Source organism: Oenanthe melanoleuca, chromosome 1A, assembly GCF_029582105.1.
Source record: "Oenanthe melanoleuca isolate GR-GAL-2019-014 chromosome 1A, OMel1.0, whole genome shotgun sequence".
In the NCBI taxonomy this organism is placed as follows: Eukaryota; Metazoa; Chordata; class Aves; order Passeriformes; family Muscicapidae; genus Oenanthe; species Oenanthe melanoleuca.
Window position 1 is genome coordinate 45,778,691 of NC_079334.1, and position 15,000 is coordinate 45,793,690.

At 35.2% G+C, this 15,000-nt stretch overlaps 1 protein-coding gene across 10 annotated transcripts in view; it reads left to right on the top strand.

The window, feature by feature from the left end:
* The window catches only part of FOXP2 (forkhead box P2), a 389,384-nt gene that overhangs the window by 324,724 nt on the left and 49,660 nt on the right, over positions 1 to 15,000 (top strand). For 4 of the 10 annotated variants that reach the window (XM_056516333.1, XM_056516330.1, XM_056516329.1 and 1 more), the window contains 5 exons: positions 3,104 to 3,241; positions 4,429 to 4,626; positions 6,125 to 6,299; positions 11,243 to 11,456; positions 12,974 to 13,078. In XM_056516333.1, the coding sequence (XP_056372308.1) occupies positions 3,104 to 3,241; positions 4,429 to 4,626; positions 6,125 to 6,299; positions 11,243 to 11,456; positions 12,974 to 13,078 (830 nt within the window). The remainder of the gene's footprint in view (positions 1 to 3,103; positions 3,242 to 4,428; positions 4,627 to 6,124; positions 6,300 to 11,242; positions 11,457 to 12,973; positions 13,079 to 15,000) is intronic. The other 6 variants (XM_056516336.1, XM_056516338.1, XM_056516331.1 and 3 more) reach the window with 5 other exon arrangements.

The following is a 15,000-nucleotide window of genomic DNA, read 5'->3' on the forward strand; positions in this document are numbered from 1 at the left end:
GGAATTCAATGTGTTTGAGGATGCCATCCAACAAATAGGTTGCATTTACAAATCATGTTTCACTTTGTCACTTCAGTTTTTCATGAGAGGTTTAACCAAGAATTTTGGTGAGTTCATGGCCCGCTCAAAGGAGCAATCCTACCTCTTCACTGAGTCACTACCAGAACTGATTCTAGAGATTTCTATGAAAAAAGAGTCAGAGATTGCCTCTCTGCTACATTTTTTGTAAAACCAGATTGGAAATCTTGGAAAACACAGACATTAAATCAATATATCTAATGCATATAATTGGCCATAAAATAGCAGGTTTCAGGTAGTCCTCCAGCCCAGATAGCACAGTAGCACTATTCCAGTAAGAAATAAAGTACAGTCTGGTGTATCAATGAAGGCTGTGAAATGTACCAATTTATATTACCTAATGACAATTAGAGAAATCTCTTTGCTTAATGTGTTCTGCTAATGTAAATTTCAAGCAGTTTTCAAATGCCTAGTCCTTTATCTGTGGGAAAGAATATATGCATCAAGTATGATACAAACATATGTATCATTACATACAATTATTATAACGGCCATATTACCTACAAAGATCTATTTTTACTACTGATCTCGACTACTAGTTTTTGTCATGCTTCTCTCTATCATCCTGAAAAACAGGTATATTAATTCTCTAGCTTATAGAGCTGATCTGTTGAAAATTACAGGAAAAACAAATTTTGTCAGAAAAGCTGTTAGAATGCATTGCAAAGCAGGTGTGTCTCCATGGATAAGAGCATGTACACAGTTAGGGAGATTCAGTGTAGATACTACAAAAGAAAAAAAAAAAAAAAAAAAAGCCTGGTGGAGGGGAATCTGTATTTCAGACTGAGGAGCAGAGGACTCTTGTGGTACCATGAGTCTTGCTAAATGCCTTGCAGGCTGGAGTCTTTAACACAGAGTATGAACAAATCAGTGCCAGTTACAGAGTCAGGTAGATTTTCAGACAGTTTAAATCAAAATATTCGTACTTTGGTACATATTATAGTAGTAAGCATATAAGTATTAGCAAAGTTCTTGCCGGGTTTAAAGGTTAAAGGTAAGAGTTTAATTGTAAAAGAGTCCATCTTCCTCTCTGCCTTCTCATATCTGTGTGACCTGTGGTAATTGTATAGCATCACTGAGATAAAATTGTTACAAGGAGACAAATTCAGATCTCAAGTAAACAGAGGACAGTCTTGGTGACTTCAGAGGGAATTGAATAGTGACTCTGGTCAGTGAATTTTATTCTTTGCTCGTGCATCCCAAAGTTGTATAAAACCTGTTTGTCTTGTCTTTTAGTACTTGCTAAATTTAAAATAAAAAATTATCGATAGGTATATGGTGTTTCCAATGCTACAAAACTAGACATTACAACGTGTAAGAACCAGAATTAATCATCTGAAATTTAGATGTCTACTCAAAGTGAGTCTGCACTCCATGGAGAGAGGCAGGCACATTCACAGTGTGGGCTTACTTCCATGTTAAAATAAATCCCTAAACTAAATCAGATATACTTTGCACAAGATTTCTTTATTCTGTTGATGATGGAAGGAGTACAGGGATAGATGAGCTTAAATTTCTCCCCATAAGTTTCTGAGTGGAAATCTGTTTTGTTTTTTCCATTTGTATTTTAAAGTAAAGCCTTCAGAATTTTTATTCTTAAAATTCATTTGATGTTTGCCAAAAGATTATCAGACTTTTTTAGTAAAGTATGTTTACTTTCAGACTCTTAATTAGTTAGTGTTTTAAGACCATAGTTTATGCTGTGATGAAGTGGTATTCTGTGTAATATTAAGTGAGGTAATTTCTCCTAATAGTAAATTTCAGTGGACTTGTGTTTCTTTTTTCCTCTGTTTCATTTATACAAAGTCTTTCGGGATAGATTCAAGTAATAGAAACATTAGAAGAGTTTTTCCTCCTAAAATTAGCTCATGATTTAATTTATTAATAATAATATTATTTTTGCTGATTTACAGAAGACTGGAATGTCCCACAACATCTCACAAAGCAGTATTTATATGCCAGCTTGCTATTATATGCAGAAAAAACATTTGAATTTTGCTGGGCAAGCGAGTGGCTGCTTTTTCATGGGTGGAAAGCCTGGCTTGCTGACAGCTGTTTGACCGTGCCCTGGGTAGCTGGAGCAATGGCCTCACATTGTGTGTCTGCCACAGCACTCCACAAATACCCCAGGTTCTTTCACAGGGCTTTTCTCTCCTACCTGCACAATGAAACGTGCTTGCTGTGTCTTTCCAGCTCAGGCATGTATTCCTGGGAACATGTGTGGATGTGGGTGTTTGTGCATTTGCCGACGCTTGATCTCTCTCTATAACAAGTGGAAGATAAAGCCGTGTCCAAAACAGAACCTACAGAAAATGCATTCTTAGAGTTTAGTGGAAAAACTAATAATCTCATGCCAAGGTTCCCCAACTTTCACTTTTCAGTTAGGAGTGCTGAGAACACGATTCTCTCTGCAGAGACTAGGTGACTGAGGTGGGAGTCATTGCTGTGTACTCTGATATGTCCACGACGTTTTTATTCCTGTATAAATCAGACCTTCTTAAAGGACTAGCTGAGCAAGAAAGATTTTCTTCTACTAAAGTGATGTATTATGCAAAATTTTTTTAGGCTAAGTGTCTTTATTGTGGAAAACATTTACTGCTTAAAGATACATATTTTGCTGTCTGCCTTAATCATATCCTTTGAAACAGTCTCAATAGATTTTTCTATTCGTAACATTATGACATTTGATAAGATGATTGATTATGAAGTGTTGAGAGCCCTGCCATGTGATCATTTATTTTTAAATACACATTTATACTAGCCAATGCTTAGATTTCTTGCAGGGGTACATAAGATATGTGAAAAATAAAGCTTGAGTCTGATTGAAACTGATGCCTCTGGAAATAGAGTGCCACAGTACTATGGCCTTAAAATAACAGATTCTGACTGAAACTGGAACTTTACAGTGATAAATACTATGTAAAAAATTATGGTCCATCCTTGGTACAAAATAAAAAAGATGTATTGCTGTAGTGCAGGCAAAGTAAAATGTGTCTGATGATGATATCTTTCTTTCCCTGTGCAGGTGCCTGTGTCAGTGGCCATGATGACTCCCCAGGTGATCACCCCTCAGCAAATGCAGCAGATTCTCCAGCAGCAAGTGTTGTCTCCGCAGCAGCTTCAAGCACTTCTCCAGCAGCAGCAAGCAGTTATGTTGCAGCAGGTAATGTGTGTTACCTGCTTTGGACTGTTAGCACAGGGCATTCACATAAATGTCAGCGAGATTTTATGGTCTTATTTTGTAATATTTCGTTGTTCATTACACCAAAAAAAAAAAAAGAAAATAAACATGATACTTCTCAGTCTCCAAATTTCTATATGTTTTTAAATGCAGAAGTGTGAAATCACACTTTGAAACATACAATATTATATTAAAACCAGAAACAGCAGCAGTGGCAGATGCATTACAAATACCAAACAAATTGATGTTTAAATTTTCAAGCGCTTAGGCACATTTTAATTGTAGACCTGCCAAAGGAAGTGCAAATAGAGTTGCATATAATTGTTGCTTTAAAATTCATAACACTCTAGTGCTCCCTTTAGTCACATAAATGGTATGCGGTTATGAAATTTGAACTTAAATGCTTGTTTTAGCAAGGGAAAAGGTTTTTTATTTTGTTTTTTTATGTACTAAAAATTTGTCCCAAGATAAGGCTAAAAAGGAGGAGGAGTTTGCTGTTTCCTTAAAACAAAATCTGTCAGCTAATTGAAAAATAGGTGAATTTGTTATTCATACAATAACGATAGTGTCAGTGATCAGTGCCTTGGTGTAATACAAAGTGGATTTTTGGGTGCATGCTTAATTGTCATACAGAAAATGAGGTGTCTGTTTGTCGTAGTCAGAGCTCAATCACCAAACTGTATGTTTAAACATTTTAATATCCAGTACCATGATCGTTACAGGCAATTCACCTTCAGTTGTGAATCCAGCATCCTGCTAAGCAGATTGACAGATTAATTACTTTTTTCCCCTCAGAAGCAGACAGTTTTGTTTGGCCTTAGTGACTTGTAGGTTTCTTGCAAGTGGATGAGTGCAGCTTCTGATTTGTTATATAGGACGTGTAAGGAACTTAGGTATAGTTATTTGAGGAGATAATTTGGCTCTTGCATTCCCTTTAGAATACAGATTTTCTATACCCTTCTGTTTAGGATATTTTGGAATCTGCATTGGAAAATTTCAGAACCGCCTTGGAAAAAAATGTATGTAGATCTGCCTCTTCAAATCACATTTTTTGTTATGAGGTGATACTTAATGGCTACGCTACCATATGCCAATCTAGAAGAGTTTAGGAGATTTATAATACTTGAAACTTTTGCCTTTATTTATTAAAGTCAAAATGGTTTATTCAGCAACAACTACAAGAGTTTTACAAGAAACAGCAAGAGCAGTTACATCTTCAGCTTTTGCAGCAGCAGCAGCAACAGCAGCAGCAACAGCAACAACAGCAGCAACAACAGCAACAACAGCAGCAGCAGCAACAACAACAACAGCAGCAGCAGCAGCAGCAACAACAGCAGCAACAGCACCCAGGAAAGCAAGCAAAAGAGGTAGGAGCTAAGACCCTTGCTGATGCACACTAGTCTGAGCTGTCAGAAGCTTGGAAAAGACAAGACCAGTTTAGATCTTTTCCTATAGCAAGGATGAACCTATCAAAGATTTGTTCTTATGTTTTTACTGGGCTTAATAGCAGTGCTGGTATAATTCTCCTGCTCCCCTTTCTGAGACATAGGATTTGAGCAGTCTAGTCCTGCTGCCGTCTAATGTTCGCTAATGAATCTGAGTGTGCAAAGAACAAACTGTGTGGTGGACTCTGTACTGATTATCTTGTATTCACAGGCAATCTATTTTGGGGAAGGAGCCTTACTTTGCTCAGTGGCACAGCTCAGAGAGCATGCAAATTTAGTCCATGGCTGAAAAAGAGCGATTGAGCACAGATTTCAAAGTCATAGGCCCCTGATTAATGAACTGCTACTGTAGGTTTGAAGTGGCGAGTAGAAAGTTACAGTTTGATGTGCTCATAAATCAACCTGACAAGTGGGTTTCTCAGGCCTAGCTTGCACTTGTCAGCAAACTGCATCAAATATAAACAGAATACAAACAAAACATGTTGAAGTAGTTAAATTGATCAGCAGGTATCCCAGACGTTGTCTTCAAGCTGCCCATTATGCAAACGTCGAAGAAGCAGTTGTGACCTCCTGAGGCTTTGTTTCTGTTTGGATTTGTGAATAGAATTTCAGACAGCCATCAACTACAGAATAGAAATTGCTCCCTTATTTCTCCGGAGGCTCTGGGCAATCCACATGACTTGCTCCATTATGCAGTCTGTTTTCCAGTGAGCGCATCAGAAGTTTCTCTTTTCCCCAAACTAGAAAGGAAAGGTCTTCCACAGCAGCCTGTCTTTTTCTGAAGTGTGACTGCCTTCTCATACCCTCCTGAGTCTTTGTAGACTCAAGTTTGTCTTGAAATGCCTCACAAAGTTGGAACCTGTACTTTTGCTCCATAATAGGGCATTTCGTTGCCTTGAATGCCATAGTCCTTGTAATATATTCCAACATGAAAAGAGAGTGAGCTAACAGGCCAGTGAAAGGAAGGCTACATCCCAGTTTACTAATAGATCACTGGAGACCATGTTCATGGGCCACTGCAGACCAAACTTAGTCAATTGGAAAAACAAGAGTGCCTTCAAATCACAGGCTGCTGTAAAAAGTTATACACTTAGCATAGATAAATTTGTTATCATCTGCCATGAGCTGAGCTTTTTTTTTATTTGAAACAGCTGTTATATACTTTTTCTTGACCCTTTTCTTTAGTGTGTCATTAAATGTATCTTGCCATTTTCCCTAAAACCTAATAGCTTAAATGAATATAATAGAAAATTTCAAACATTTTCACTGCTGAGTATTCTACAAATAGCATTATTATTTAATAACTGAGATAGAAAAGAAAGAAGTTGATTTTATGTTTTTGGCTTTCTAGCCTTTACTGCATATTTTACTTTTTGCTGCATTTGCTTTTTCTTTTTTTTTGCCCCCCTTCTCTTTGTAGCAGCAGCAGCAGCAGCAGCAGCAGCAGTTGGCAGCCCAGCAGCTTGTCTTCCAGCAGCAGCTCCTCCAGATGCAACAACTTCAGCAGCAGCAACATCTGCTGAACCTTCAGCGTCAGGGACTCATTTCCATCCCACCTGGCCAATCTGCTCTTCCTGTCCAGTCTCTGCCACAAGGTATTTCATAGTAATATATGATTGGAGACATTTCTAAATTCTCAACTTTTTAACCATTCCATTTGCATCTGAACTTCAGAAGTTTTCCATTATGAAACTTAAGCATACTTTGAAATTGAAACTTTTATTGTTCCTATTACCAAAGTTTCTGGATGCTGATAAATTTTACAGCACTCTCTTTTGGAAAAACAAAAACAAACAAAAAAAAAAAAAAAACCAAAAAAAAAAAAAAGGCAGCTAGCTTTTTAGAGCTTTTTCCTAGATGGCAGGTGCATATTTATTGAGCTTATGTGCTGAAAACAATTTCTAATAGCAGCACAATTCAAGCATCATTGCTTTTCTCTGAGGAATAACTGAAATCTGATTTAGCGGAATGTTATTTCATTTAATATAAACAAACAGGTATAAAATACATCTGATAGTGATATTCAAGCCATTCAAAAGCTCCTTTCTTTCCTCTTTTTTCTAAGAAAATAAAGTGTTTGACATTGAAAAGCACTTTGAATCTTCAATTTATGACAAGTGAATTTAGGGACAAGCCTTAGGATTTTTTTTATTTTTCTATTCCTTTGTATTAAATATGTTAAATAGAATAACAAGTTTTGAAGGTGGTGATTCCAATAGTAATGAACTGTGATTGACAAATAACCATAAAGACTTTTCTAAAAAAAAAAAAAAAATCCTATTGTCACTTTGATCAGGATTTCGCAGTGATGAAAATGAGCTCAAACTCAACTACTTGAAAGAAAATAAGGCACACACTTTTGAAACGTAAATTAACATGGAGATAAATGGTGCTTACAATTTAAGATAAAGTCAAAGTCTTCCCATCTAGGGGACTCTGTCTATAACCTGTGAGGTGTGTGTTTCTGTTTGTTTTACCATGAAGAGTTGAGCTAAGCGTCTGTCATAAAAGTTATACAATAATCTGATCTCTGGTACCTCAGTCCTGAAATGAGAATTATTTAGACTATGTTCATGATAGGTAACATTTTTTTTAATTGGCCTTTATGCATGTTACTTGTTTCTCCACTAGATAACTATTATGAAATCGAAGCCTCAGAAATCAGATGAGCAAAAGCAGAATACACAGTGTATAGACAATGATCTAAAATTCCCAGAACCCCAAACCAAAACAAACAAAAAAATAAACCAAAACGACCAGAAAATCAGAAATTAAAAATAAATTTATTAATTGAATTGTGTAAAAAAAAAAAAAAAAAAAAAAAGCTATGACACAAGCATATCTAAAATTGTAAAAGTTACAATGAATACAAGTGGTACTGCACCAAATAGAATAGATGTGGGGAGACAAGTTGATTCATAAATCTGGAGATGAGAGGCTTGTAATGCTGGTTTCTTTTTGTACAATTGGCTTGGACCAGAATCTAAAAAAGCATGACACACAGCTTCCCTCCAAACTGCTTTACCTTTTGCGTTCTCCTCTTGTGCCATCTGTTGCTAGAGGAACTCCTCAGGTTTTCTCTCACATTAAGCTATCCCCATAGATTTCCCTCAGCACTCCTACCCAATTGCACTGATATTCATTATTTTAATGCAATACTCATTCATCTACTTATAGTATAAAAACAGAGAAAAAAAACCTTTTTAATAGTTCTTAGGAGTAAACAGTTCTTTTTAAGGCCTTTCTTTTACTCAAAGAATTAAGTCCAACTGAACTCATGACAAAAAAGATTGATAATAAAGAAATTAGAAATTACAAAATTTTATAGTTTCTGTATATATGGATTTTTATTTTTGAAGTAAATTAATCTTTTTTTTTCTTTCTTTTTTCATAATAATGAATTACATGCAAGTATTTATTACTTCCTTTTTAAATTAAGCCTTCAGAATTGAATTAAGGTAATAGACACTAGATGTGGTAAAAATATGGTTTTCTGCTTCTACTGTGCTGTGAGAGATATAAAATAGTTATGCAGAACGATTTACATGTGTAGCTCAAGTATTTTATATGCATCCATCAAGTTTGCTCAGTTACATGGATGGCTAGAAAATAGCACAGGGAATTTGTGTTTATAAGTTATTGGTCATAAAGAGTCCCATAAACCACAAATTATTATTGGCAAAAGGGTTTATATTTGATAGTGTGAAAAGATGTATCTTACAAGTGCAGCTGTGATGTTTGCATATATAAACAGTATTTTCTTCAAGTGCAGTTTCTGCCTTTAAGGAACAGGAATGTTTCCTATTTTTCTTGATGGTCAGGTATCACAAATAAGATGTAATAGGTATTTTAACATCTATTTTGTGACCAGGTCTTCACTATGCCGTATCCAAAAGCAGTGATTTTCTGTGAGTTACTTCCATGTATTGCTGTGTTGATGCTAGTTAAATGCAAAGAACTGTAAATCACGGCAGCAGCAGTAAAAAAAAAACAACCAAACAAAAAAACACCAAAACTCCAAGTCTTGATCGGTCCATGCTGGAAAAGGAAAAACAGTTGAGTGGATGGTTTTTAAAATTGTTGTTTTTATTAAAAATTTATTGAAAACATAACAATAGAGTAGATAGAGGTTAAAAGAGGTCTGAAAGTAATATTAAAATCCTGAAATTCTTCTTGTTTGTAAGTTTCATAGGAAATCAGTATTTGACCTTTTTATTACAGTCCATAATTTTTATTCCACACTTGGTCCTCTTTTTGATCCTTTCCCCTTTAATGTATTGTGAGGAGGGTATTTTAAGGGTTGTCACAGCCTATGAAACTTTAAAACTTACCCTACTTTTACATCCAGACTGAAATGTCTGTCAGCCATTTCACAAGCCTCTAGTAAAAAAAGAGTTGGATGTTTTTTGACACAGAAACCACAGAATTGCCATAATTTACAATTAATTACAAATCCTCTTATTAACTATTTACTTTTTAAGTGCCTGCCTGTAATCCTTTTATCCTAAAAGGCAGCCTTTCAGGGTCCTCTGAAGAAGTGATAAAATTAACCAGCCTGAGCCTAGAGAGAAATTTCTTTCTGCTTTTAAAAAACCCCTAGGTGAGGTAGGCAGCCTGGAGGCACAGCTGCATCTGCAGAGGAAGGGCTGCCCAGCAGTGCCCAGATGGGCAGGACATCCCTCCAGGGGAGAGACCACTGCTGCAGCTGCTGCCAGCCCTCCCACATTCCCTCAGCTTGGGGGGCAGCCCTTACCCAGCTCACACAGGACCCAAAGCCTGATGATCTCAAATTAAATTCCTCTCACTAGGAAACGTGATATCTGATTAACTAAACTGATTGTTTTATTCTTGGGTTTGGTTTTTTTTTCCAGTAGAGAATTAGTTTATTTTTTCAATAGTGGGAGGAAGAGTTTGAAGTAAATAATGTACTTTGTTTATCATGTCACCTAAATGAATACATTATTTCATTTTGATTTGTGATTACATTTGCAGGTAACTGTTATTTACAACACTAAAGTGGGCTTTTTGCAGTGCTGCTGGAACATACCTCATGAACTCAGCAGTAATTACTTACCTTCATTAAACAATTACAGCCAGTATTACCATCACTCCTGTTACCCACTTCTCTAATGCAGTAAATTAGAGCCTGGCTTCTTTGCTTGCTTCCTTAAAACCTAAGAGTTTGGTATACAAATATGATATAAACTCCAGATTTAGGACTTGAAATCAACTCTTTTTCAATTTTTCCTTAGCTGAGTTTGCCAGTGGGTATGGATATCTGGGATAAAGAAGCAGGATTCAAAGCAGTAGTCTGAAAATGAGCTGCTTTCATAATTAAAAAAAAAAAAAACAAATCAACACCTCTACCCACTTTATTTCCATACTTCTTCCAGAAATTAATATTTCTGTAAATAACTACTAATCTACTTTTAGTAGCTTGATACTTCATGGTAAGATAGCTACTGAGAAGTATTAAGGAACTTCCTGTGCTTTTTCAAAATACTTAGTTGAATCTTATTTAGTAGTCTGAGTTTATATGTTCTCAAAATAAAACATTATCTAATAAATAGACCTGCCAAACGGTAAAAAAACTGTCTTTACATCTTTCTACTGTATCTTATTAACCAAAAGAAATAATGAAAATTTTGAATGAAGAGATGCTTTCTGGTACTTTTCAGGACCAGAAAAGTGAGGTCTTTCATTTAAAAAACAAAACAAAACAAAACAAAACAAAACAAAACAAAAAAAAACAAAAACAAAACAAAACAAAACAAAAAAAAAAAAAAAAAACCACAATATTTTGATTCAAACATCATCAGCATTTTGAATATTTTGCATTCCAGCAGATCAAGATACCATAACAATATGTTACCTAATTTTGGTTGTTGAAATGGAATACAGAAGAGAGATTTTAAGATACCTCTGGAACTAACCAGGTCAGGCTGAAGAACCTGGCTTTGAAATCACAAGATCTCTGGGCTTCACATTCTTTTCTGCATTTAATCTAGTATTCTTCAAAAGTGATATGTCAAAGTTACAATGTCTGGTAGTGACAGAAGGTGTATATATTTCTGATGAACTCTTCCTCTTTCAAAATCTGGTTTCCTAGCTTAGCTGCATGTTCAGTGGGAGGATAAGAGAATGCTCACAGCCCTTCTCTTGCCTGTGTTTTGTAGTCTTTACTTCAGGCAGAAATATATTGTACTGTAGGTTTCCATGACTTCATGCAAACTTGAGCCAAACAATCCTAACACATATGTATGAATACATTCAACAAGACATTGCTTTCTGTGACCTAGGATAAATCCTGGAAACTACAGGTTTCTAGGCTGTGAGAGGAATAGAGAGCAAGTTTAAGCTCCTTTTTGTTTTATGTTTATGAATTTATGGATTTATGAATTTATGTTTTACTACATGTTGATTGTGCTGGTAAAACAGTATCAGCTTTATTGTTGGCATTAATCCATTAATAACACTGAGCTCATTATATGAAACTCTTTATTTTGTTATATTAGTGGGGCTCTCTTTCATTTTATAGCCGGCTTAAGTCCTGCTGAGATTCAGCAGTTATGGAAAGAAGTGACTGGAGTTCACAGTATGGAAGACAATGGCATTAAACATGGAGGGCTAGACCTCACTACTAACAATTCCTCCTCTACTACCTCCTCCACCACTTCCAAAGCATCACCACCAATAACTCATCATTCCATAGTGAATGGACAGTCTTCAGTTCTAAATGCAAGGCGAGACAGGTAATTCTGATGAGATTTCCACTGTGCTTATCATTTGATGTGAAGCAATTGTATAATATCTTAAGTCACATGATTTCCAGTTAAAAAACAGCACTTAATAGAGGTTACTTTAGAGATCATGGAAGATCTGATTTTTCAGAATTGTTTATCAGTAGGGTATTATTTTCAGTAATGATGTCTAACTGTGCAGACACAACAAAATTACCTGCATGTGCTTTTATAACTCATAAACTTATGGGTAAAAGTTAGAAATCTGAGCATCAAGTGGGCTGGTGTAGGGGTGTAAATGCACATTTGTGGGCACTTTTGTAGGTGCATAGTTTCATTCATGTTTAACACACCTGGCAGTCATGCCCTTACTCTTGAATCACACTTCTGGTTTCATTGACAAAGTACATCTATATGAGTTGTCAAGGCTGTAATTCAGTGCAAAGATTCTATGTTAAAAGTGCTTCAAAAGAGTATATAAAAGCATCTCTTATATTTGTTTCTAGTGAAAAGTACCACTAAATTTTCTGTCTTTTCTGCATGACAATAGTAAAGTTGACATATTTCATACAAATTTTCAATGTTGTTAGTGTAATACAGTGGAATTCCACTATATGGATGAAGTTAAAATCATTTTTCAGACACACTGACAGACATTATTTACTGTTCCTTAATTTCAAGTAATGGATTAAATACAAGAGTATGTAGTATCTGAAACACCAGTAAATATATTAGTTTAGTGAGATATAGATGATCTCAATATAAGATGAAATTTAATTGTGTCTATATAACCTAAATTGCAAGTAATTTTATTTTCAAATAAATTTTCCATTTAACTATTTTAATACTTATGAGACATGATTTAAGTGTCATTATTTTGTATTATTTTAAATCTGAACACCTTTATAGTAGTGCTTTTAGTAAATATTACTTTCGTGGTTATATGGATATCACCCACATCCATGGAATAATTCTCTGAATTTTTTGATAACTCATCATGGATGAAACAATTTCAGGGGTTCCAGAAAAAGGCATGGATTACAGCTAGGGATTTTTATGAAGCTACATAGTTCATGAAAGCAATGTTTGCGAACAAAAATATTTTTTAATGGAAGCAGCTTAATTTTTATAAGAAAATTCAAATATTTTTTGAACATTCACAATATTCAGAATGTCTGTCAGTCTTCAGTATTTATACTCAGAATTGATCAGTTCTGAGTGTATTTTTTATTTATAGGTAGATGTTACACCAAGGTCATATGGCATAATTAGCATATGGTATTATACAGTCATCTTATTTTTTCATCCTTTATTAACAGTCATCTTTGGCTCTATTTCTTCTCTAATTGGAACATCATCTAGCCTTGGCAGTTGAACTATTCAATAGAACGATTAAATTTTTCTGACTGCTCTGAGCTAAATTGACCTGTTTTGACCTGTTTGTCACTGATGGTAACCTGACAGGCGCTAGCAGCCTCCAACGATTATGGCTTTTGAGATGAATCTGATGCCTTATTCTTTTGCTACAGCTCGTCACATGAGGACACTGGGGCTTCCCATACTCTCTATGGTCATGGAGTTTGCAAATGGCCTGGCTGTGAAAGCGTTTGTGAAGATTTTGGACAATTTTTAAAGTAGGTGGATTTTTATTCATTGGTACAAAATTGTTCAAGGCAAGGGAAATTGAAAGACAGCAAACAAAGTTTTACTGTAAACCATACCAGAGATTTTTTTGTGTGTGTTTCAAGCAACTGGATAATCGAGGCTATCGGCAGAGGGTCAAATTGTTATCCTTTCTTTCATGTCGAACACTTTTGCAGGCCTTTCAATAGCACAGTGTTTAATCCTCTTATTATCCTTTACTGAAATGGAGCCTCAGAAAATTTGAAGAGATGCTTTAGATTTTATATTGGATAGTAGGAGTATGAGAAAGCACATTTTAAATTCTGACAGTTTGTGTGAAGTGGGAATTAGTGTGTATAGTATAAATAAAAAAGTACAAAGGCCTAAGCATGGACATTTAACTCTCACATGCTAATCTATTTTTGCTTTTATTCTTGCATGTGCACGAGATACATAGAAAAAAAACACAGTGTACAGGTGGGTTTGCACCTTTCAGGACTGAAAAGTGATATCATTGCTTTTCCAGCGTTTGGTTTACCCAGCGATTTTCTATACCAGAGCATTTAGGAAATAAGTGACGAAGCTTTTCCTTTTCATCTGCAGCTTCAAACTGCAATGGGTTTCTGCAATTTTTCCTTTTTATTTATTTCAAGATATTTACTAGTATTTCTGTGTTCATTTGAATTTCCAAGAACAGCACTGATTTGCTACCTGTGTACATTATGGACTGGTCTTTGTTAGAAGAGCCATACTCATTTGGCATGCAATAGATCTTAATGGAAAGCTACAGATAGGCTTATATAGATGAGTAACTTCAGGGACTGAGACTCTTATGTTGTCATGGTGCAGCTAACAGGGTGAATGAACTGTTTCATGCTTCATCAACAATTAAGTTAATTAGCTCATTTGAAATTGCACTGCTTTGTTGCCAGGATGTTGGCAGAAACATCAAAAAGATGTGTTTACAAATGGCAAACTACGGGTATATAACAGAAGCACCTTAACAGCAGACCATAACTGCTCAGTATTACAATAACTTTTATAATAGAATTATAGCAATACTATTCATAAAGTATTTGCAATGCTTTCTCTGTCTTTCGGTTTTAAATTAAGTAACTTACACTGACTTGCAAATTGTATGTAGGTATCACTCCTGACAAATTTTTGTTTATTAGTGCATTAAGTGGATTGTCAAAACAATGGATTATTATTAAAGAAAACGGTATAGGATTTAAGAGAACCTGATTTACATAAATTTGTATTAAAAGGAAAATGGAATCTCCCAAATTCAATGTAGTGTTCTAAGTATTATTAATAATAAGAATTTAAACTCATTTAGCTGAAGCATTTTCCTTTTCAAGAAAAACTACATTTCCTGAATACGTCCATCCATCTAGCCTATAGTGATGCTAATTCTTTGGGCAGATTTTGCACATCCATTATGTCAGGTCGCTTGTTATAATCCATGATCAGTAAAACCATTTTGATTAAGGCAGTGTAGTGCCAGGTTTACAGATGCTCTTGCTTTCCTGAACCAAATAACCCTGGAAAATGTGAAAGTGACACATAACATCTTGATAATTCTGGTGCACAAGCAATCAGGGTTTACAGCAGTGTCATGGCTTTTTGTCCTATATATCAGCAGAAGCTGTCCCAGAATACTTTGTTATTTCTCCTTTTCTTTCAAGTCTATTTACTGTGCCCTTAAAACAAATAAGAAGTCATGATGCTGAATAGGAGAGTTTGTTTATCAAATACAAATTTTCCTTCGTTTTTCAGTAGTGTTAAGATGGAAATCAATACATAACCTTGCATTAGATTTTTTAGTACCTTTTCATGTTCACACTAATGCAAAATCCCCATTACAATTAAAAAACATTTTCTTTCAATTAAATATCAACTTTTAGTCCAAAGAGTGACCATTTTTCCAACC